Source organism: Lissotriton vulgaris, chromosome 11, assembly GCF_964263255.1.
Source record: "Lissotriton vulgaris chromosome 11, aLisVul1.2, whole genome shotgun sequence".
NCBI classification, from domain to species: Eukaryota; Metazoa; Chordata; class Amphibia; order Caudata; family Salamandridae; genus Lissotriton; species Lissotriton vulgaris.
The window spans coordinates 135772882-135799102 of NC_141699.1; the positions used below are offsets into that span (position 1 = coordinate 135772882).

At 40.6% G+C, this 26221-nt stretch overlaps 1 protein-coding gene across 2 annotated transcripts; it reads right to left on the reverse strand.

Moving 5' to 3' along the window:
* TMED2 (transmembrane p24 trafficking protein 2) lies at positions 1 to 25994 on the reverse strand. 2 transcript variants are annotated; one of them, XM_086942909.1, is made up of 5 exons: positions 25642 to 25920; positions 12138 to 12330; positions 9087 to 9107; positions 3998 to 4105; positions 1 to 1479 (listed from the first exon to the last, which is right to left on the reverse strand). In XM_086942909.1, exons 1-5 carry the CDS (start codon positions 25819 to 25821, stop codon positions 1355 to 1357), a joined length of 627 nt encoding a protein of 208 aa, XP_086799035.1. In that variant the 5' UTR covers positions 25822 to 25920; the 3' UTR covers positions 1 to 1354. The 2 variants fall into 2 exon arrangements, with proteins under 2 accessions (XP_086799035.1, XP_086799036.1); XM_086942910.1 differs by lacking the exon at positions 9087 to 9107 and having other exon boundaries at positions 25642 to 25994.
* Positions 25995 to 26221: the final 227 nt, after the last annotated feature.

Here is a 26221-nt window from a genome sequence, read left to right on the forward strand (position 1 = left end):
TTTTAAACAATGTTGTGTTTATTATTCACTGAACTCGGGTCATTTTAAGTAATAGCAATTTAAAATGTACATCGTAGAATTTAGCCTGCAAGTGATATTTTACACAACAAATATTGGCACGCAGCAGTTACTGTGACATGTACCCAGTAAAGTCAACTGCTGCTGTAAAGGTTTGTCCGGAATCGAAAAAGGGTTGCTCGTAACACGAAAACCTGTAATAAATCTTAAATTAATTGTAGAAAAGGTTTGTTCTTTGGAAACATTACCTCCCGCCCCTTGAAAGAAAGAAAAAAATACATGTAACTAATTCACATTAGTCACAACATAATCTGGATCATCGCCCATACTATAAACAAACACTTATATTGTTTAACTCATCATCAAAGAACGAGAAAAGTAGATTTGATTTATACAAAAACTCAAGTCTAGGTGTGTCAAAAAAAGAAGAAAATTAAAGTATTTTGAAAAGTGTGCTCAAAACTACCCATATCCAGTAGTCCACAAGAACGCCAGTTCCATCTTAAAATACATTAGATGCAGGTCATTTCAATCACTCAACAAACCTTTAATTATTTTTGCCTCACGTTCCCCACAATTGGCTCCATAAGACTCGGATATCACCCAACTTAACAGTGGAAAAACAGAAATTCAAGACACATGGCATGGAGTTATTTGTACTAAAAGTTTCAGGAAATACCTGAAAGTTTGTTTGCAAAACAAAACGCATGTAGAGCATGTTTACATGTCAAATTGGTAAAACCAGAAAAAGATGTAATTAAAATTGGATGCTGGCAAAGTCCACAGAGTGTTCACTGTTTAGAAGTCTCGCCATAATGCAAAACAAAGGTCTTCATCTTCGTTTCTTAAAAAGCATATCAACTTGTGACCAAACTTCTTCATGAAAAGGCTACAGATGTTAAACTTAAGCTGGTATTTGGTCGTTGGTCAATTGTGGCACGCTTACTGCAGTCATCAAAATTTAAAGGAAACATACAAGCACAACCGTCCTGTGCTGAATGCCCAGGCAGAAAATGTAAGAACAAACAGAAAGAACAGGTGAAGCTAATCAATACATTTCAATTACAATCTAGAAATAGCTGGCTTGAAAATGCAGTAAACGCACACAATTCCGAGGCCAAGGTCAATAAGGCGACCTGAAGTATTATTTTTCTTTCAGTACAAATTGCTATGGATATTAAAGTGTAAAACAGTTCATTAATTTACAAAGAAATTTAAGAAAGAAATGTAACAATGCTTGTAGAAATAAAGATCAGGAGCTAAGTGACACGGTTGTGACCAAGGTGTTTGCTGACCAGTGAATTAGGACTACGGCGACGAGCAGAAGAAAAGCTCCTTAAACGACTCTCCGGACTTCAAAAAACCGCTTCAGATAATAGATCTGTCCAAGTGTCATAGCAACTAATACAAGTGCCTCAAAAAAGGACCACAGAACCACTCGGCTGTTGGTGTTGTCATTAACTGCAGAGAGAAAAGAAAAAGGACATTTTTAATCACTTATTATACAATCACATTTTACTAGGGTCATCACTGGTCCCTTGTACTGTCCACATGGCCACTACAGTAACAATCCAATAGCCATCACACTATTGTGTGCTTGGCTATCATCCTGTACAGCAGCTCGCTGCTTATTTGGCTAGAACCATACTATACAAATAATGCATACACAAAAGATACTGGGCAGAGATGCAGGCTACTTGCAGAAGCTGGGCACTAATTATGTGCTTAACAGGGATCTGTAATCAGCAAGACTAAACATCAGCTCTTAACAAGCCTTCAGAATGAACAAATAAAGAGCAAGACCTATGGGAGTTTTAGAATGTATCCAGACTATGAAACTAACTTGAGCCGTGGGCGAATAAAATTTAAACCGTACCAGGATAGTCCTGAAAACAAGCGTCTCAGTTTGTATTGACTAACCTACATGTCCACAGGTGGTGACTAAAGAATACCAGAGCAGCACTTGCTCTAACAGATGAGAATCTAACTTCCCCATTCTTGTACTAGTGCTTTGGCTAACCAAATGTAGACATATAGTACTCTACAAAAACTCTAAATAAAACATACTAGCTGACCATAACTAATACAGAAAATGTCTTGGTAGAAAATAGCCTTGTAGAATGCAAAGTCTGATTAAGAGCACTTAACAAGAGCATTTACCTATACACACACAGACACACCTCCACACTTAAAATGATACAACGAAATCAAAAAGAGCATTTTCCATGGTTTTACAAGTACTCAAACCACACTCATTAACCACTTTGGGCAAAATAAACATATTGCTGTAGCATAAAGTGTGATACCACTCTATTGTATCAGTTAAGTCACTGTACAGGAGTCTCCAAACTACATGATAATGTTCATTTGTCTTCACTGCATATCATAGAATTGCTCCTATTGCACACACACCTAAAATCATAATGTCCTGTTTCAGTATTCTGTGTGCACACATGAAACTATCACTGCATGCCTATTTTTCCATATTTTTACCTGTTTCCCTCAGTATGTCAAGCCAAGACACCTCTCTTACTGCCCTATCCCGATTTCTTACTCGCTGGCTATATCAAATTCCTCTTATGGTCATTCCAGACTTTTCTTCTGATCCCACTTTAACAAAATCTTTGGGCAGCCTGGATCTGGGTGTGTATTCATTAAACACCCCCACTATTGGCACAATGCTAAAAGTTTACCTGTTTAACAAGTATGTCACCTACAATTCCAAAGTCAAACTCTTCCCTTTCCCTTTTCTGCCAGCAGCACAGAATCTTGTGAAAGATTAGCACAAAGAAGCATTTTTATTCATTACCTTTCAGTGTTGCTGAATAAAATGCCTCAGATATTATGGCAGTTCAAAATGCCATACAAACTATTTCTAATTGTTTTCAAAACTGAGATGATTGCGGACATCTTTTGTGAAAAACACAAGTTAAGTATTGTTGAAATTGAAAAAAATATATATTCTCCAGCACAAAGTGCTCAATGAAAAATACCTGCTTTTCGACAGCCATCAGAGAAGGAATATTTTATTCACAATCTGCAGCACTTCAGTAACACCATAGCTCATGAAATATTCAAAATCACTAAAACTTAAGTAAAGGATGATGCTGCAAATGTCGAGACAAATTAGCCTTCAAACTTCATAATAAAAGTTACATCTTCAGCATTCACCTCTTGGCTGTGTTTCAGAAAATGTGTATGCGAAGGGGAACACAAATCATATGTTGTTTCTATGCTAACATCTTTCAATTTATTAACAACATTTAGATATTTTAGAAGATAGAGGACATGGTGCCTTTTGCGTTAGCAAAATGAAAGGACTAGACTTACTTGGTTAGGTCCAAGTTAAATAACTATTTCCCTTCCAATTCCAATTCACCCCTTTCTAAATGATTCAAATATATACATTTTATTTCTAATTGTGCCAATCGGCCAGCTTCCAAGCCCCGCATTACCTAATCATCCGCTCCAAATGTAAAAACAAAAAATTATTTCAGATTCAGAAGTTTAATTCATAACTTGGGTCAATGCAGTGGTTCGTTATGAAGCTGCAGCTCTTTCCACTCTGAAAAATCCACCCACTACTCTAGATCGAATTTAGGATGATCAGGACAAACCATTGCTACTGATCGTCTCAACTACTGCACTAGTGCTGCCCAGGTTTCATCAAGAAACACTTTGCTAAGTTTCAAAGCTAGGCAGCTAGATTGGGCTTAGGCTTCCACTGGACAACTATATTATACTTGCCCTCAAGCCACTAAACTGGATTCACATGCACTCGAGCTTCACATTTAAGGTCATCAGCACAGTGCGTAAAATCTACCAAGGAAAGATTATAGCTAAAAATAACTCAACCCAATATATTTAATTTGATCCAACTAAGATACACTATATATAGATCTGAAAATAAAATGAACATAAAGGGTGGGGGGACATTGAAAAAAATAAAAAATATTGAAAATAAATGATTCATACTCACTCGCTCGGTGTATTCTCTCACGAACCTCCATGTATTCTTGCTCATGCTTTACAGCAGTCATTGCTACAGCTAACTCGTTGATCATTTCCTCTAACTTATTCTGATGTGCTGCAAACAAAATATATATGTAAATGACCAGTTTCTCATAAAACATATGCAGGATTAGAAAACTTCTTTAAATTCTGCTAAGCAATGGATTAAAGGCTAGGGTTGCATAGGAGTCTCATAAACTAGAATCAGTTAGCGTTGTTTGTGAAGAGGAAACTGGCACAGCCAGAAAGAATGCCAATATATACGGGCTTGTGTGTACCATACCAATCAACACTAAAAGCAATTCTTTTCAAGCCCAATTACTCAAAATAATTAATCTTTCTCAAATGCTAGGCAACTTTACAGAAGCAAGCACAGACAAAGCCAACAGGTCTCACCCGCAGCTCAATGGCTTACCAATGCGTATTTGACATAATTTACACGTTATTATTAATCTACAAATATTCCAAGATGGCCACTAGTGCGTCGGCACACAAGCACTGCGGATGGCTTTTCTCATGAAGTACAACTCAAAGCATTCCTGAATAAGAAAGGCGCCCCCCCCACCCCTAAAGGATACCTATGCAGGTCTGGGAATAAGGGGGAAAAAACAACTGCAAAAATAGCTTCCTACTTGACCTATATTACTTTACTGCCAGCTGACGTCAATTTAGTGGGTCATCTCCTGTTGCACAACATATCTCCAAACAATATCTATAATTCAAATTTCATTAATTTTCTTTTTCATTTAGTTTAAAAAACAAGAAACTACTGTTTTTCATTATAATACACGATGTAAACAATGCTCCTCAGTTCCAAGGCAATGTATACACATGATCAATTTAATTTTCTTATTGAACAAAATGTTATAAGTATATTATTTGTAAATACAGTGTACAATTAACTTATTGTCCCAAAGGACTAAAATCCACTCTCATCACGATACAACCCCATACTCCTATCTCATTCACGTACTCGTCAATCGTATCACTGACACATACTGCACACTCATACACACCCCAGTACAACTGCATAAACAGATGGAATCACAAGGGGTGAAACATCAATCCTCCGTGGCTGTGCTGGTGACTGGGATGTCACACCCTCCAGTCGACGTACGTTTCAATGGAAATTGCTGATAATCTCCATCTTCATCAGGACCAATCATTCATACTTTGATATGAGTGGAGTTTGAGGGATCTGTTACACTGTAGTCCAGTTGGACTAGTGTTAACACTCCAGCCGGAGTGTTGCGACGCGAGGGCGACGCTTATATTCACATAAAGACAGTGCCTCTGATATTGATCTCGAGAATCATGTGGTACTCTCAATAAGAATGTGGTCGGTCCTTCCATGGGTGGCCATCTGTTCCTCCGAAAAGACCTGTGTGGAAATGTTCAATACCAGGGTGGGGCTTGGAATTTCATAAGAGATGGTTTCTGTTGTAAATCACAGATGCCATTAAATATTCATAGTCTGCGTTGCTTCCTGATTTTGAAACCGCTTGCGTTAAAGGAGACAATGCCCAGACAGGTTACTCAATCCCAAGTCACGTATTGCTGTTCTCCCTGGTTCTGTCTTTGAATTCAGAGCCCACCGAGTGCCGCACGCACAGCAGCCGACCGGACTATCGTGCAGAGGAGCGACCATCAGTCAGTAGAGAAGTTGGGCTCTGAATTCAAAGAGGGAACCAGGGAGAACAGCCATAAGTGACTTAGGATTGAGTAACCAGTCGGGGCATTGTCTCCTTTAACGCAAGCTATTACAAAATCAGGAAGCAACACAGACTATGATTATTATATGACATCTGTGCTTTACATCAGAAACCATCTCTTATGAAATTCCAAGCCCCACCTTGGTATTGAACATTTCCGTAGAGGTCTTTTCAGAGGAACGGAGTTCCACCCATGGGAGGCCCAACCCCATCCTTATTGAGAGTACCACATGATTCTCTAGATCAATATCAGAGGCACTGTCTTTATGAGAATATAAGCGTCGCCCTCGCGTCTCAACACTCAGCTGGAGTGTCGCACTGTAGTCCAGTTGGACTAGTGTTAACAGATCCCTCAAACTCCACTCTTATCAAAATATGAATTATTGGTCCTGATGAAGATTGAGACTTTCAGCAATTTCCATTGAAACGTACATCGGCTGGGTGGTGTGACATCCCAGTCACCAGCACAGCCACTGAGGGTTGCTGTTTTACTCCTTCTGATTCCATCGGTGTATGCAGTGTTGTACTGGGGTGTGTATGAGTGTGCAGTATGTGTCAGTGATACGATTGAAGAGTACGTGAATGAGATGGGAGTATAGAGTTGTATCGTGAGGAGTGGATTTTAGTCCTTTGGTACAACTGTACACTGGATTTACAAATAATACACTGATACCGTTTGTTAAATTAGAAAATTAAATTAATCATGTGTACACACGTCCTTGGAAATGAGGAGCATAGTTTAAATTGTGTATTATAATGACAAAGTGTTTCTTGTTTTTAAACTAAATGAAAAAGAAAATAAATGAAATTTGATTTATAAATAATGTTTGGAGATATGTTGTGCAACAGGAGATGACCAACTAAATTGACGACAGCTGGCAGTAAAGTAATATTGGTCAAGTGTGAGGCTTTCTATTTTTGCAACTCAAAGCATTCCAACACAGCTGCCTGTGTGCACTGGCGTGCAAATACACCAGTGGTCATAATTAATTGATTGTTCCAAAATTATCAACTGCCATTTTTGAATGGTAAATTAAGAATAAAGTGTGCACGGAATGCTGCGTCCATGCACAGGAAGCAAGGGACATTTAAGCAGCATGTAGATGCCAATTACTCAACTTTTATTTTTATTTTTTAAAGACAGGGAGTGGGAGCGGGGACACTGTGGACGGACAGGGGATAGAAAAGGAAAGAGGGTAAAAGGAGGGAGAGACGCAAATGTGTTAGAGTGGCAAGAAAGGGGGGAAAAAAAGTTGAGGGGAAGGAGAGCACAGGTCAAGGGACTGTTCAATAAACCACATTCAGAGCCCACTGTCTTGCTAAACAAGTATCTTTTAAGGCAGAGCCATGGGGTCTTTGATGTCTCCCAATTCAAGAGGAAAAAAACATACACAAATGAGTTTCCTTAAAAAGGGTCTGTTAAAGGCAGAACTGTGCTCCCAAATAAAAGTGATGCATTCCCAGAGTGTTAAAACTAAAATTAAATAAAGGATCCCATGAGCACAGTGCTTAATTTGAGCCTGTGGTTTCCGTTGCTCAGCATTGGCATTTAATTGTAAACACCGGCACTTAAGACAGTGTCACATGATGGCAATGTCTAATTTAGAAATTAGCACAACAGCAGCTGTTTATTAATTCCAGATACATTATTAAGGACTAATACCTGTCACCCAAGCCATTCTTATAGTGTTAGGCGCCTGGAATAATTTCAATTGTCACACTTGTAGGAGTGTGATGTTTAGTAGCTGTCTAGGCACTGGCAGGGAACTGGGTGGTTCAAGCTGCAGTAGCCTCCTGACGGGGGCCCTGCCACTTAGTTGTTTTACAAATGTATTACCGCACAAACATAAGCAGTGGTAGAAACATCCAGACTATGTAAACCAATACAAAAATAGGGAAGAAATACATCCAATAAGGAGCGGATAAATTAGACAGGCAAGAAAACCGTGCAATCACAAGCAAGGGGCAGTCCCACAGCCATGTTATACTGAACACTATAAAGTCTTCAAAGCAGGCATCTAAAGTGGTCTTTGCGCAAGATCTAAACAGCAACTGTTCTAGCACATAATTTAGCTAACAAATACCTCAGAACCAAAAAGGTGGCAGCAGAAATGACATGCAAAAGATAAAAATGCATGCTCGAAGATTCCTAAGCAATAGTTTATTGCGCAAGTTTTAGGGACAATTTTATTCTCAGGGATATAGACATTTATTCATGATTGACATCTGGCAATTGCTGCAGCCCTACATGATATTCACAAGTGAATACATAGTGATACTTTTTTTTAATGCTATGATTTAACCTTTTACATTTGTGCTTGAATTATAACTTATGTTGAATGGGGCATCTTAGGCTAATTTGAGACCAACATTAAGCCAGCACTTCTGACAACAATGAATGTTAATATTCGAAAGTTATACGACCTTTGATTACTCTAACTCAGGCACATTACAAGGACATTAACTGTTTAATATAATTGAAAACTACTGAATCACTAATTTTAAAACGCAAAAGCTGATCAATGCATTAATTCACACACAAGCACTTGTAAAGTTTTAAAATATTAGTTACAATTATTAGTTTTTAAGTGGCACATAAGCATGCATACCGTACTGTTAAAGGCAATATATACACAGGCAATAAATAGAAATATACATTATACATTTTGTTGTGAAAGTAACGGGTAAAACACAGCCAAAAAATTGTTGAACATGTCGCTACGCTGGACTTCTGTTTTTTTCTTTTCAACATTATTTTCAGAAAGCCAAACCGAAAACCTTTAATTAAGTTGCACTAACTAATCGATTGTGGAAAACATTAGTAAATACTCAAATTAACAGACAGACAATTATCAAAAGGTTCTTCAAAGCCTAGTCTGCTTTTAATTTCGTAAGTTTTCAGCTTGAGTCAGTGATCATTCCAAATGACAACTACTACTTATACATCATTCCATATCCATACTTGTTACTGCTCCTGTCCCATAGGCGGTTTCACCAACCTCGCACTACAGAAAAGCAGAGAAATCTGGGTGGAATACTTGATTAACTAAAAAAAGGAGCTGTGAAATTAAGTCAGGCTAGTATTATATTTAAGGTATGTGGAACATCCACTGCATTCAAGATGCATTCATGAGAGCAGAAATATGCAAAGTCAATGAATGTATGTACGAGTACACAATAAATAGCTGAAACTTGATTTATCTTCAATGAGGAAAGATCCATACAGCCATGCCAAGAAATCATGGTTAGGAAAAAGTAAAAGCAAACATTATATGTTAAGCATTCATAGATTCGCACAGCAACAAATCAATGCTTAGGGGCTTTCAAACAGCAGCAAACACATACCATCCCATGTATCTCCACCACCTGAAGAAAAGTGCAGGACATGAAAATATGAAGAAACAGCTACTGAGGATATTTAGCAATTTACAATAGGCTAGGCAAAACCTAAATGACATGAAATTAAAGGGGCAAAAGCATAGCTTGAACGTTCAGGCTCAATTTAATCCATATTTTCATAGAAGGGATCAGGAAAAAACATGATTTACAGTGCAACTCTGGAGTGCAGTCTCTACCGCCATTCCTTGTCACTAGATCAGATGAATTAAAGTGGGCACAATGTGTTTCTCTCAAACTAATGAAAGCTACAAAGTAGTAAATATTATGCTCTGTTGATACTCACCAAACCATTTTCGCTTACACTACTTTAAGTAGGCTGAGAAGGTCAAGCAAAGGCAAAAGCCAGTGCCTGTTCTTTTAGTTAGTGTGTAAAACTCCTATCAAAACTTTTATTTTATTAAGAGTTTTATATAGCGCGAACTAGACCAGAGACATCTGGTTTCAGTGCCCTTTACATAGCAACAGTTTCGTTACAGAAGGACACATTCATTTTTGTTAGGCACAGAGTGATTACGTGATTTGCCCAGAATCACAGGATGTTGAGCTGTCCTTGCAGAGATTCGAACCCGGTTTCCCAGCTTCGAGGTCGACCGCTCTAGCCGTAAGGCTACATCCTCTCCCCAACAGCAGCAGAGCCAACCGGGTTGCTTAGAAGCAACAGCGGTTATAGATAATAATCAGCTATTGATAATGATCTAGTTTGAAAGGCGAGTATTAGCCGTTCAATAATAATTGGGAACAAATCTCTCAATTTACGTCTCAAAGCAGGGACAACTGACCAAATGCACAGCTCAGCTCTTGCAACGGCATCTATACTCAAATGATTATGTTTTAATTTGGTTACTTGCGGATATCATTCAAGCACTTAACTCTGCTAATCTGGCTTAAATGGACTACTATATCAGGGGTGTGAAATTTAATAAAACATCTACTTGTCCATGGGACAGGTGGTTTCATAAATGTTGTGGTCCTAAAAAGAAATCCACTGGTCCCTTTGGTACCACGTAGCGAGGTGATAAATCGTGCCAACAATCTCATTATATTAGACCTCTGATAACAGCCTCTCTGATTATGCCACCGTTCATACCTTAGGAGGATTTGAATTCTAGCAATTACTGCATTTTGCCACAGATCTACATAGTGGGGCAGGAGGTAGCATTAAGTAATAGTTCCAGGGTTGAAATGCGCTTTGGAGTCTGTGCAAATCTATTAACTTGCATGTAGTAGTGGTTTTCACTAGCTCTTCTCTATTCTATCCCTATACTGAGAAAGGTTGGAAATTTATACCAGGCAATAGGAGAAATAAAACTTCTTCCACGGTTAGGAAAAAAGTGGTTGGAGAGGGAAAGTGAACTTGTAAAAATCCCAACAGATTTTTCATGAGCAAAAAAAACCCAAATATTTGTTCCTGCTAAATTGCAATTCACAAATATTTTCTAGGAGTATGATTTCCTGGCCTACTTCTGTGCAGTATGGTGAATACATAAAAGCTGTAAGTCTGCACTAATGCAAGGGCATATACCACATGTGCACTTTTGTGACTTTATTTAAGAACTGGGCCTCTAATTAGGTCTTAAGTTAACCAAGACAAATCGTTTTTATTCAAAATTCTGTCCATCTATAGAATGGCTTCACTGCGAGTGACAACATTCTGCTCTTTTACAAGGAGTACATCAGCACACAAAGTAGTTTTGTTTAGTAACAGAGACTATAGTGTTAATGTGTGCTTTTGGAGACCCAAAAAATAGTATTGCTTTTTGCCAATGTTTGTTATAATGGTGAGGACTTGGCAGCTGCCACAACAATAAAGTTTAACAAAAAACATTTCAAAACAAGACACCCATTGACAAAACCAAAAGGCTGACCAGCAACGTTAGACCTATTGGCTTTTTCAATGATTGTTTATCATGTTTTCCAGGATCTTGATGAAACTGGCTGCACTGATTTTACATTATGAATATTTTTTGGGAGAATACTAGCATGCATCAACACATTTTAGTAGCTGATGCTTCAAAGAAATGGCACCAAAAATTTCACAATAGTTAGCAAAACGTTTTTTCCTAGGTGCATTTTTTGTGAACACTAACCCCTTCGCTGCACGTGTTGGCCGACGCAAGCACTACTTCGGTAGTTTGGCGCCTGTCCGTTAGCCGACACGGCCCCACCCACTCGTTGAAAATGCGGCGGAATTTGCGCCACGGTTAAATTTGAGAGCAAGACTCCTCAATCTTACTTTCAAGATTCTGCAAATATTTGCATCTCATCAGAGAGCAGCCTGGGAGCATTATACGTAGCCTCAGAGTATTAAACTTTGCAAACGTGTGTACACATTTTTATACTGGGACAACTGTCAACAGTGCAGCCCGAGCTTACAACATTTTATTGGAGCGCTCACCCCAATACTAAAGGCTTCATGTTAATAAACCATAAATACAAGGTGGAACAGCATTAACAAATGGACCTTAACTGCAGACAATGCCCTTCGCCGACCCATAACGTGGTGCCGTAAACTGGCAGTAAAATGGTTTGTTTTGCAGGGGGTTGGGCCTACTTGCCCCGAGGACAAAATAAACATGAAAACTTGCTATCCTTCACACCAAATAATATGTCCTAGGAGCCAGGCTATAAAGCGTTCAGGTCTAAACGAGAAATAGACAGCCCAGCTATGATTAAACTAGCTTTGGTAATATTGTGGATTGCGATTTGGCTGCCATATCCTGGAAAGTAGAGCTTACAAACATATCTACTGCAATCAGTTTTAAACTGATGGTCACTGATAATATCGTTTGTTCAAAACTAATGGCTCCATTTAGAAAACGTAGCAAAGTCACCAAACTAACCGGTATGAACATCCCCTACCTAACTGCATTTTCTTACGGAATTATATCTTAAAATCATGACCATACAGTTTGCCTTGTTTGGTTCTGCCAAGGTGTTGAAGTGTGAGTATAAGAAACTAGGCAAAAGAACATGGTCTGCTCCAAAGGCTTTACCTACCTTCAGTCTCCATGTCCTGCCCCTTTGGGGCTTCTCCAATGTCAATAGTAAACATTACTATTTTAGGAGTCATAGTAGACATTCTGTTGCTGAAACAAAACTTGTACGTTCCGTCCATGTGTGCAGCAAATGTGTATTTCCCGCTTGATTCTCGGTCGCCTTTGTATATTATTTTATCATCTGGTCCTGTAATCTGAAGTAAGAGAACATATTTCAAGAGAGGTTTATGACAGTTAAAGAAATATTTATCAACCATTCAACATTGTGTCCTTTTACTTAACACTCCTTCCTCAGACAGTACTTACTAGTCTTAGAAACTGCATTAGTTAAGCAATGCAATAAGAATAAGTTGCCCAAGATCATTAAAAAGTTGCAGTGCAATAGTTTTTATTGGCTTCTTCTACTGTACATGTAAAAATTTGAATTAACCCCCCCCCCCAATGCCAATCACCCTCTCCCACTTCAATGTCCAGGTAAACACACCCACTTTCTCCACATCTTAGAAGCACAGCCCAATAAACATTTATGTCACTCATCAGAACAGTCACCATTTGGCACATATACCATTCCTGGCATCAAGGCCACTGTGAGGTTCATGGTCTTTGTAAAACTACACAATTCCACTGTAAAGAGTTTTGAAACTTTTAGCTCTGCTTCCATCAGCAGATGATCACTTGAGCATACATCTCTAGCAGAGCACAAAGCTCAGCACTGCAGTAGATCCAATTGTAGCAGCTGGTTCAAAGCCTTAAACCAAAATCGGAAATTACTTTCTAGGTTGTACTTTACCCTGCAACAACTTAGACTGAATTATGCCTACACGTGACCCCCATTAATGTTTTTTAAACACTTCAAACGTGGTTCAAAGCTGTGTACCCTGCCTCGTCCTTCACTAAGGGTGAGCTGAAGAGCTCTATGGGTAACAGCAGTGAGGTAAGAGGCAGCACTGAAGGAAGTGACTGCCTGAGAATTGATAGTCCATTGCAAACGGAGTAAAGATAAACGGAACTAGGATCTAGTTAGGTACAGCAGCGATTAAAGATTGTGTATGTATGCAAAATATAAATATCAATTAAGCCCAGCCAACAACTATTGCACGAAGAACGTCGCTATTGGTTACAGTATTCTAATCAATTCAGAATCACTGTAATTGGTGGATAATTGTTAAGGACTCCGCCAGCACTCAAGCAATTTCGACACACTAACATTAGTAGGGCTGGAAAAATTGAGAGGCCTGTTAAAACTGTCTGGAGCTTTACTTAAATCACCTTAATAGATGCGAACCATTTTATGATGGGTAATCACCAATTCAAGATTCACAGATTTCCTTTTAATCTATTGTAAGATTTATTTCACAAAAAGGTCCTGGTCAATGAAAAGGAACACAACAAAAGCAAATCCTTATGAACCCAACTTCTCCAAAAGTTGTAGATTTTGCAGTGTTAAGACTAGTGTCCTTCTCTAGGAGCAGACAATGAAACCTTTGAACCAGTACTACCCCTGCCAAATCAAAAGTGGCTTTGAATACAGTCTCATTCAGAAGTTAGCTTCTTCATAGTCCTGCCAATCACATTTCAAGTGTTTTCTATGCGTGAATTTCTTGTCACAGTGCAGTAGACTACTGTGTCCTGCATAAGGACAGGGTTATACATTTATGGAATTTGTTGTAGTTGCAGGATTTAATTATTTCACAAGGTACTTATTTTAAAGGGTCCATTAGGATTTGGTTTCATATGTGATGTTTGCAGCGCAGATATTCCTCAGTGTTGGGCATGGCAGGATGTAGCCAGGTTACAAAACACTGATAGAAATAAATATTGGACTCTACCTCGTGATCACCCTTTATACTAGAGTTTGTGACTGGCCATCAATTTATGCAAATTGGTAACCATCCTTAAAGAACTCACAGCAGCGAGGTAATATAAATAGCACAACCAGAACCTTGCCCTATTACCAGTTTGGTGCACACTTTGTACAGTACCAGCTGCTAATGATACTCTAGCAAAGCAGAGAAACACAATGAGAAACATGAGGAGGCAACTGAATAGATTTAAAGCAATTTAAAGTCCAATATGGTCAAAAAGGTCTCATATTTCTTCTTTATAAAATTCCAAAAGTTCTCTTCTTTTGCATAAAATAATTACAGCCAATGCATTTCATTCTACTGAACTTCTTCAGGGCATATAGGTCTTAAAGGAATATACACGTCCTCTGTATTTCTGCGATATCCATCAATTGTGTTATATATTCTCAATATCACCTCCACATCTTTAGGTCTGCTTTTTTACGGTGTACTTTCAAACTTCCAATCTTACAACAGTTTCACGCTTGCCAGATTTCATCCGCCACACCACTCAGTATGTTAGGGAAAGGGAATATCACGTATTGACAGCAGAATCTGTGTCTGACTTTGCAAATGGTAGAAAGGCAACCATATACTCCGAAGAAGTCCATAGAACGAAACGCTGTGGCTGTAATTATTTACTCAAAAGAAGGACTTGGAATTTTATAAAGTAGCAACAAGAAACTTAAGTGACCATATGGGACTTCTAATTGTTTCATATCCATTTGGTTACAATTCTTCCTGGTGTCACCCCTGAAAATAGCATCTCAAACCTCTAAACACGCCTGCAAGAAAAAGTGGGTCATCAGTTTGAGGAAATTATTACTACTGAGTTTAGTCAGGGGTCAATCTCTGGGCTCTTTTTTTTTTATAAGCTACCAACCAAAAGCATTACCCCACTTTGGATGTGTACAAAACTGGTCAGGAACGTGGAGAAACATTTGTGTCTATCAAGCATTTTTCTCCACTGCTATCCACAACGTGTTCAAAAGCCAGGATTTTTGGCAGGGGGGGGTCTAGTTTAGTGGAGCATTACCAGAAGCAGCTCAATGAGTTGCAATCTTAAAATGGACAATTTAACAGATATGTAACCCCGAATGATTTCATTCACTTTTTTGTTAATCCGGGATTCACAATATCTGGTGCAGTTTAGAACCCTACATGTTGAAAAAAGTTCAGAGTCAAAAAGTTGGCAGTATACTCAACAAGGACAGTACACACATTTTTGGAATGTTAATGGTTTCTTATCCACAAACACCATCTTCAAGATTTCATAATTAGAACAGTATTTTAATCAGGCACTTTTTAGCTAAGGTCTTTAGGCCCAATTAGCACCAGTTTTGCAACTTGTCTTGTATGACTTTTCCTGATCTTCAGTTGGTTTGCTGGAAAACGGTGATTGGGAAAAGGTGGCACACAGATGTTCAATGTCGACACTTACACTTCCCTTCCTTACAAATCCCTGCAACATTATCAGCCAATTAAGTTTAACATTTCAAAAATGTCTAAAAATGTGCACTCTGGCAATTTCATTCTTCCAGGAGAGAATCTAGACCATTTAATGCTATGCCTACAAAAAACTACCCCTTGCACAGAGTGATGTCTCGGTCAGGATCACTACCTCAGAGTACACAGCCAGCCACCTCACCTAATATTTTTTGAGAAAAGTCATTCAGAGGATAAATCTGCATCAATTACTGATAAGCTGGACAGAACCTTACTGCCAATGTGTGAAGTTTGCACTAGAGGTTTGGTCAATTTACTTTATGGAACCAAAAAACTTTTAAACCCAAGATAAACCTTTGGACTTTGGACTTTTGTTGGTGGATGCACAATCACATAATACCACAAAGATGTTAAAGAGGTCTCAGACAGGAACTTGTAAAGGCCAAGCCCAATGATGCCCATAGAACACCTGCCACAACATACCATGGCCCTGACTGGCCTTTGTCGTGTGCCAAATGTTTAACACATCAGAAAGATATGTAAAGGTAATGACAGGTCAAACAAACTAACATCCAAAAACCTTCAGACAGTTTACAGTAAAGGTTGCTAACATGAGTTAAATGAAGGCACACTTGATACGTTGTTTAAAAATACCCTCACAGAAAAATCTCGGTACCTAAGCTTTCTCAATTAATCAAGATAAAAACAGATCCTCTAACATGTTCATTTTGTTTTTACCTGTTAAGAAGGAATCTTCGCAGACTATAAGGTAGGTACAACACACTTTCTTTCTTAATTCAAATATTTCAGAAGAGGAGCACACATTCAGCCTGCCACCTGAGCCGGCAGCTCAGACAAGTCTGAAACAATAAACACTAGCAGCAGCAAGGGCCCAGAATTATTAATTGAATCATAATACGCGAATTAAGAACAAAGCCCACCAGCGAGGAGAGCTCGCTCTAACTTCACTGCTAGTAGCAATAAAAGAAACGCACATGTGCAACAGACCGATCGTAAACATTGCTTTTATGAATAACATCAGATACAACACCTTCACTCTTTTGAAAAAATGAAGTAGAGAACAAAGGGAAAACAAAACAGTACAACTAAAATACAACCTTACAAATATATATAAAATAATGTTTTCAGGTAATATAATAATCCTTCAATTTAGCAGGCATGGCAATATTGCGTGGGACTCTGCAGTTATCTGAATGAATTCCAACATTTAACTGCTCAGAGTGAGTGACTGCACCATGTCCCAAACTGTGCTGCATCTCAATGAAATTGTATCTCTGCATTTGGCACTTCTTCGAACAAATCGGCATCATCATACGGAACTCTGTCACAGGGGACCATGTAATACCCTGCTGAGTGAGAGGAGTGCTTTAGGGTTTACCAACTAAGAGCTACCATTGGAGAGGACAACACAGCCTCCGATAGCTTGAATTTTAGACGCTTGTTCAGGTGTAATCTTAACCAGGGGTGGTGGAGCAGAAGAGATGTGGTTATGTAACGGAACTGATCCTTTTGAGAACTTTTCAATACACACTGTTTTGGAGAATTTAGATTCATATTTTCTAACTGTTGTGGGAATCTTGGCCAAAACCCATTCTCCCACATTCAATGTTGCATCCTTGATGTGGTGTTTCTTACCAAAATTTTCTTTAATTTAACTCTGCATCAACAGCACACTGGAAACCACAGTCGACAAGCTATTTGCCCTTCTTTTGCTTACCTCTCTTACCCAATCATGATAGACTGAGGATCTAGGAGATCTGTTGCGCAACAACAAACATGGGCAAACTACTGTGGTACTATGCAGTATTACCATGTAGGAACAGATTTTTTCCCTCAGAAATTATTCCACTTTATAACCCATGGTTAAAGCTGTTTGCACTTCTACATTCAAAAATGTATTAATGCGCTCTACTAGACCAGGTGAGGAAGGAGTGTAGAGAACCACTTTGAGATGTGCAATGTGAAACTCATTAATGAAATCCTTCACGAGAGCTGAACTGAAATGAGTGCCATTGTCAATCTCCATGGGTACACCCTCTATGCCAAAAGTGTTTCTTAAAAATTGGATGATTGAATCAGTGTTGGGAACTGAAATAAATCAAAATACACTCATTACGAATAATAGTCCAGCAACACCATCATGTATGTTTTGGAATTAGGTATTAGTTCAAAAGGCCCAGCAAAATCAAGAGCTACCCTTTGCCAAGCTTCCTCCGACAAATGTACCATGTGGATGGGAGATTCATGCAATTTGCAATGCTTGCCGGACACTAAGCAAGTGGTACAGTTGATTATGAGTTTGGCAACCTGAAATTCCTTAGGAGGCCACCATTCACATTGTTTGAGAGTTTTACTAGTGCTGACACATAGATGGCCTTCGCAAGCGTCCATAATCAGAACATTTCCAAGAGACACTGGGGACACACAAACATCAGATCGTAATAGCACACCTTCCACAATAGCTTAGTCCTCAGAAACATGAACATATTGTCTTAATGAAGCATCAACATTATGCTCTTTGGGCCAACCATCTTTGATGAATTTAACAGATTGCAAAACAAAATGGGATCTTGTTTGGATGCCTCGATCCACGTCTTTGAGTGATTGTGCCTGTATCTCTCTGTATGTTGTCAATAAGAGCAATCACGCACTCATATTCTTGATCACAGTCCATACACTCATCCACAACAGGTAATCTGGCTAGGCAGTCAGCCCTCACATTCTTCCCACAAGATATATACTTCCTCAGCGAAAATGTATTTCTGCAATTTGGAAAGCAACCCGACTTAACGCGCCGATGCCTTTTCAAAACCATTGCCATTAAGTAGATGTAATTACAGTTTATGATCAGTGTAAAGATCAAAATGCAAACTCCAAATTAATGTCTTAAATCTTTCTACTGCCCGACAGCAGTCAAATACATTGCAATCAATGTACTGTAATGTGTTTCAGCATCACTGAGGGAGCAAGAGGCAATAGCAATGGTGTGTTCTTTATCCTGAAAAAACTGCGAAAACAGCTCCAAGACCAACTTGACTGGCATCAACTCCGATTATACTTCCTGCCAGCAATAAATGGAGACAACGCTGGTGCAGAAATGATGTGTTTATTAACCCCTTCGATGGTCATGACGAGCTGAGCTCGTCATGAAAAATGGGATTTCCAACAAGTCCAGCACCGGAGGAAAATCTCTCTAGCAGCGATGGTGTTAACCTTTTGAAAAGCCTCATGCACTGAATTTGACCATATATATTTCACTCCCTTTTTAAGCAGGTTCCTCAACAGTTGAACAATGAAAGCATAGCCCTGCACAAAAAAATGAATATTTCTCACTAGGCCCAAGGAAGAAACGAACCATAAACTTGTCCTGAGGTGGTTGGGCATCCCCAATGGCTTTAATCAGGGAAAGTTACAGAGATCTCTTGTTAGGACCAATAGAAAGCCCATAAGTAATCAATATTTTGGGCCAATAACTTACATTTGTCAGTGCAAGAGTGATGCCAGATTCTTTAAATTTCTTAAACGCAGTTCCAAGAAAATGATTGTGTTCCGACAAGGACTTGGCAAAAATTAGATCATCTTGGAAAGCCTGCACTCCCATCCCCTTCCAAGATGGTATCCATCAGAGGCTGAAACACGCTAGCATCAAATGCTGGATCTAAAGAGTCTGCAAAATTTGTAAGAACTAAACAGGGTGACTAATGTGATTAGATTTTGGGAGTTCTCAATTAAAGTAATCTGATGGTTCGCTGACTTTAGGTCCAATAATGAGAAATATTTAGAGTCATCAATATTAGTAGCAAGTTCTGAACTTTGGGGAGTGGGTGACAATCAACCACCGTGTTCTTATTGAAACTGCGAAGGTCAGCACACAAGCGAATGCCTCACCTTTCTTGCGGACAATTTCTGGAAAACATTTGATAACATCTTCAGTAGGTTTCTGTCCATCTATATTGACCAGAGAAATAGGTTTATTAGCTAATCTAATCAGTGGGTCAGCACTTGGAACCAACATGAGCTCCAATCTGCCATGGTCCTGCCAACCTACAGTGTGCCTACCCTTCATTGTCACATACATTTTTGTTAAGGTTTTACTACCAACACAAGCAATGTAGTCAACAAAGAACCTCACTATACTGATGTCTTGGTCACCATATGCTTTGAGATGTTCGTCAGGTAACTTTAAAACCACATCAGAACCCCAATTTAACTTCCAAGAATGTATAAGAAATAATAGTTAAATAAATATAGGCGCTCCCGAATCACACATATCCAGTGTAACACTTGAGCCCAACGTTACCTGACACACCGGGTCTTTAACTTTATCAGTGGCCACAGGATCAATCTCCAGATTCAATACCAATTTAGACAAATCTAATGTGATGTCCAGCAACATTACTAAATTCAATAATGTGAACATTTACTGGATTCTTACCCATTCAGCATACACTGTGAAAATGCCCTCGTTTTCTGCACTTTGTGCAGGTTTCACCAATCGCTGGGCACTGCACATAGTTACTTAAATAAGACTTGGATCCACACACCTGAAACAGAAAGGTTAGTATTGCGTTCCACAGTTTTTGAGTTTTTGTCCCTCACACAAATGGCAGAGTGTTCTGTGCTCCCTATGGTATTCACAAATGTTGGTGAAGAGGGACTGTTCTCCTGAGGCATCATGCGACTTGAAAGAATTTACTGTTCAATACTTTTAGCAAGATCAATAACCTTGCTCAGTGAAGGATCTGTGCAGCTGAAGTCTTTCCTGTATCTTCTTAGAAAAACAGCTATACACAAATTGATTCCTTATTTATGTATCAAAAGATGCTCCAACGTTGCAGGTTGCTGGCAAAGCTCTTAAAGCAGAAATGTATTTTTCAACTCAGATGATTACTTCTTTTTAAAGAAATTAAATCATTCTAGTATCACGCTAGGTTCCTCTGCGAATTTCGGCCATAGCCTAGCAATAGCTTCTGAGTATTCATTCCAATTTCCAGATTGACCAGATGGGGGTAATAGCTTTAGGAAAATTGCCAAAAATATATTGGCCCTCATGGCCTAAATAATATTGCAGCATTATGCTATTGTTCAAATACATCAGCACCAACGGCAATTAAATAACTTTCAAAAGATCTAAACCAAGCATTCAATTTGACAGATGGGTATCCAGGATTTTGAAGAAACAGCGAGATATGCTTAACATTGCTGGAAACCATGGGTATAGCATTTCTAAGAACACTTGCTAAGCGACTTTAAAGAACTATGGAAATAAATAAAAATGCAAAGCACAAATAAAGTGCTGCTACCAAAGTGTCAAACCATAAGCCAGCATTGTAAAAATTCTTACTGAAAGGACACTTGAATAAAGTCCAAAGTAAATTTGAGAATTTACTGATTAGTCAATAAAGTGCAAGTATTGCCAAAAGTCTTATATTTGAATGAAGGAAATTTGGGGGGGCCGGGTTCCCAATGCAAATTGCCGAATAAAGATGGCCACTTAGTGTCTTTAGCACGATGAAGTGGGCTTTAACACGCAACCGCAACTAAGGACTCTGTTTCGGTACGAGGAAAATAGTGCTCCAATGAGTGCAAGGAAGCGCAGTACCAATGGGATATATCGCGCTCCACTGTGCGTGCATGAACACGTGCAAAGAGTGCGCTGAAGGAACAGCTATTAGGGTGGTAGGTCCAGCTCAAAGCGCAGTAAAACAGAAATGCGCTGAGAGGCTTACTGCCAAACTATTAGCGCCTGCAAACAACAAATCCACAAAGCGGCAGCTGATAGCATCAAAGCACGAATCTGTCGGATATTGCCGACCCCCGGTGACAAAAACAGCCCCATTGGGTCCAAAACGGGCCCCCACCCTAGCAGTCCACCGGGGAAACGCCCAGTGCCCGCTATGGCCAGTCCGGCCCTGACCTGCCTGCCACCTGCTTCGGCTGCTCAGAGAAGTATTAGACAACAAACACCGGAGGCAGCACGTGCCCAGAATTAATAATCAAATCATAACACACCAAATAAGAACAAAGCCTGCCAGCGAGAACTTGCTCTAACATGACTATTAGTAGCAATAAAAAATTAAGACAAGCAAAAGTCTCATTGTAAGCAAATTGCTTTCATAAATAATATTAGGAACAACACTACCATACATTTGCTGGTCCTCATTCAAGGACAAGTCCTGCCAAGTATGACGCATTCGGTGTGATACTAACGCATTTCTGTGTGGTGTTACGAATCACCGCACTGAAATGCATTGTCACGCATAATCTGTATAGTGGCTCAGCTGTCGCGGTCTAAAACTGATATGGGCTAGTGTGGTAGCTGGCAGCGTGCAGACGGTGGCATTCGCAGGCTGCTTCGGTAGGCTTGGGCTCGTGGCTGAGCTAATGCTGCTGGGAGCAGGATCGTTGCTACAATGTTTCATTTGTAGATTCTCACGGCGCTGTGAGGCTATCAGGCAGCCTGACCTCACGCAGAGTTATTGCCCAATCATGGCTTTACTACCTAGACAACCGGGACGGACCAGTCCAGTTTTAAATTGTGAGACGATTGGCGCCGCGGGGGATGTCACGTTCTGCTGCCAGAGCGGGAAGTTGTTGTGGGAGGATTAAGGCGGCTGGCTATGGTTTGTGGTGGCGCTGCAAACATGTTGCTTGGCCCGCAAAGGAGAGCTTCAGCGCTGCCTACTGCTCACACCGGCCCAGGGCTCCGTGGGCTGTCAGCAGTTATGTTAAAAGTGTCTGACCCCGGGCCGAGCCCAATTAAATTATTGCCGAGAGAGACGTCACGGACTGTCCCTGTTGCAGCGGCGTGGGAGAGAGAAGCCCTGAAGTAATGCTCCTGTGTTTCAGTCGGAAAACATCACGGATACCATCCCCAGCGAAGGCTGTGCGCGTTAATTTTAAATTATTACCTTTTGAGGGGCATTATCGTACAGATTGTTATTGCGTGACAAACACTGTTTATCCTAAAATGACTTTTCGAATTTTGGGTTGTATATCAGTACTGGAAATATTTCACATATTTCATTTTTTTTAGCAATAACTCTTTGAAAAGCTGCATTACCTTTGCAGCATATTGGCACCCAACCCAGTGGTCCTCTCCGTTTTTTAAAAAGGCTGGCATTTAGAAAATAAAAAGCTTTATAATCTGCTACTTAATGAGCGGTTTGACAAATGAAAGCATTTTTAGCCAGAACTGCTTTCACACTCCGCTTGTCTTTCGCCAGCATAATAGACACACACTCGCTTCAGCTGCAGCCCTCCTGGTTTTCTTGAGGTGATGCGGTTACACGCTGCATACTACCATGCGTTTAAGTCACTATGCTGAGTGACAATAGCATTTGAGCCATTCTGATACAAACTTGCAGCACTCTCAGACCAAGGTTTGACAATCTTTTATTTAAATTACTCTTTTCTGGGGGTATAAATGGGGCCTATATTACCACAATAGTTGAGTGCATAAAATGAGACATAAAAGACAATGCGTGGCTTTTCCAGGCTAAACCCTGGATAGTTCAAGTTTGTTTAAAACACAGTTATTGTTTCAATTCAGCACCTCTACATTAGCACATATTTTAAACACCTCGAGCAAGTGAGATAAATGCCACTTCACTCAAATGATTGGTAACTTTTTGTTACCTAGTATTCTAATAGACAGCTATATTGCCTTTTACAAATACGTTTAAAAAAAGTCTGTTTTCCCCATTTTATTACCCTCCCCACAGTTTTCGGTCCTAGCAGAAAACTGTTCTTTTAGGCCTAGGAAATTGGCTAGAGAACTATCGTTTCCAGCTGGTGGGATCCCAACGTATCCCAGCTGAGTTCAATGATGAATAGGAGTGTCTTCAAAGCCCCGGGAACTTGACATTTTCATTCATTCTTTCATTTTCGTGGGAAGAGTTTCAGGCCATAGTAGTTAAGAGGGAATCTTTTTACCACCTTAACACTGCAGGAATTTGTAACCATTGCTTGAAGACGGGGCTTTCTGAGATTGCACCATGCACATTTCTGCCCCAGGTGTGGAGTGCGATGTAAACTGGCAATAAAATTGTTTTAGAAGTAATTCTTCCAGCAAAGTGCTGCTAGTGGAGAAATGTAGTTTGTGTTTAAGCTATAAGCTTAATCACATAGGCCATGCATGCCCCTTTTAGAGACCCCACTTTTTTCATCCCACTTAAAAGCCTTATGTCAAGCTCTAACATTCCTGGTGCTTTGCAGCAGTTTTAAGACGCAGTTATCCAGAACGCCTCCACCAGACTCATCCTAGACATCCCCCGACGCAGCCACATCTCCGGCCACCTGAGGAACCTGCACTGGCTCCCCGTCAACAAGAGGATCACGTTCAGGCTCCTCACCCACGCACACAAGTCTCTCCACAACCTGGGCCCCAAGTCCCTCAACGACCGCCTGACCTTCTACACGCCCATTTGCCAGCTACGGTCTACTAGCCTTGCCCTCGTACCACGCATCCGAAGAGCCACCGCCGGAGGCAGATCCTTCTCCTACCTGGCGGCCAAGACATGGAACTCCCTCCCCATCCACCTTCGGCTGACCCAGGACCACCTCGCCTTCAGGAGACAACTCAAGGCCTGGCTGTTCGAGCAGTAGCGGACCCCTTCCCCAAAGCGCCTTGAGACCCTTCCGGGTGAGTAGTGCGCTATACAAGTGTTATGATTGATTGATGCTGTTAAGAGTTTCTCATTGCTCAAATGGGCATAAGTTCTAATATTTATGCTTCCCTCATCTCCATTGCTTGATTTCGCACAAGAGAAAATGTCACTCATACTTGATATGTCACTCAATTACAATGAAATTCTGAAAATGTCACACATAGCAATCTGAAACCTTGGCAGCTATGGACGACCCTTTGGAAAGAACCCCCCTCATGACGCCCTCTAACAGCACAAATAAACACCCCACGTTTTAGATATGATACAAACTCATTTGTACCCAGTTCACGCTCTCCGACAACACCAACCTTAACATAGTCTTGGCAACATGAAACTTCAGTAAAAAGAAATTGGACACAGTGTGAGCCATGTAAAAGTTTGAAGATTCAAGTTGTTAACGAGCCTGAATGCTGCCAAATGCCACGGACAGTTTAAAACTGCAAAGTGCCCATAATTGTGGCTCTAGTTACTAACACCCAAATGATAGTCAATGCCAATCCTTAACTGTGACAACCCTTTCCCGAAGTGCCTTTTTGGTGAGACACCGTGAGAATATAGACTCGTCGCCCCTCTCCCTCCACTGAGTTACTCCAGTCTGAAACACCTTCACATAAGGAACGATGCGTCTACACCAACCATATGGATCACTGTTAACACCTGGCTACTAAATGCCAATCTTCCACCAAGGCCCTACAATTCAACAGGGCCCAGTGTCTAGGCCCCATCCACCTGGAGAACAGTACTTTGCCCGCCCACACATAGACTGCAGTGGCCCATGCTCCTTCCAATGACGCTCCATCACAGCTTCGCCCCAAATATTTTCCCCTTCACTTTGTACCACCCAATATACATATCCTTGGGCTTCCAAGGTGGTTCTTAAATCCTCAAGCAGATTCACTAGGTCTCTGTTGTGATGTATACTTCTCTTTATTTGTATACTTACCGTGGTTAGAGCTCTCGAGGTACTCTTACCTTGTTTAGAGTTTCCATGTTCTTTGTGTTCTCTATGCTCGTGTCTAGAATGTAAGGTTGACGGCACTCAGTTGCAGCTGGGTTGTGGAGGGAGTCGGATGCCAGGTTGAGCTACGAGTAAACTTTTGTGCTTTACCTGACGTTTCTTGGTTGTTCTTTGGAGAACCCGTCACACGTCTCCTCCTCCAATAAGCTACTAAGTAAGTGCTTACCTCTATACTGTGTCTACCACTCGGGCCATTGTGACCCGTCATCTCTCCCTCCCAAGACCTCTAACCCATCTCCCTTTAGATCTGAAATCTGATCTACCCACTTAAATGTAGTGTCCTCCACTTGCGCCCACCAGCGGAGCCCCATGTCTATTCCTTTCTACTGTGACCCTCCTAATTCATTCTAGTGAGCCCCCTGTTACCCTGCACCTGCAGGACCTGAACTCGCCGACCTCACCACTACTCCCCATTCAGATCCGTTCACTACCTAAATCGCACTTACCTTGGATCCTATGGCCCGATCATCTTCAATGAAACCCCCACCCTCTTTCCCCGGGCCTCACCTCCACGTCTATGTCCAGGAAGCCACCTTCGGCAACCTCGAAAATAAGGCCCATCTTGGTTCCGGAGGTCACCCGCTCGTAGAAACATTCGTCCGCGTGCGCGTCGATGCTGACGAAGTAGCCGGACGCGGTGGCGCAAAGAAAGCCGAGGAGCAGCACGAGCTCCGAAGGGGTGAACATGGCTGGGTAGCGCGGAAGCAGCTGCAGAGGCTTCTTGGGCCTCTCACTCCGTCAAGAGAGGGACACTCCCCTCAGCCACCACTGATGAGGACGGCCCTGATAGGCCAAAGCCTACTGAATGCCACGTAACGGCTCGAACGGTGGCCGATGAGGAGCGAAAGCTTCCGGGTCTGGGACAAATTAAAGGATTAGAGGAAGGACTAGTACTACAAGGCAGCTGCTGCCCCGTTCAAAGATGGCGCTGCCGTACGCGAAATAACGGCATTGCCGTTGCCATGGTTGTTGAGCTGATAAACAAAAAGAAGACTTGTAAGGTAGCATTCCACTCAGTGCTTTAAAAGGAAATATAGATGTGCAGGTACTCACTCTACCGAGTAGCTACCTGTTCTTGAGCAGTGCT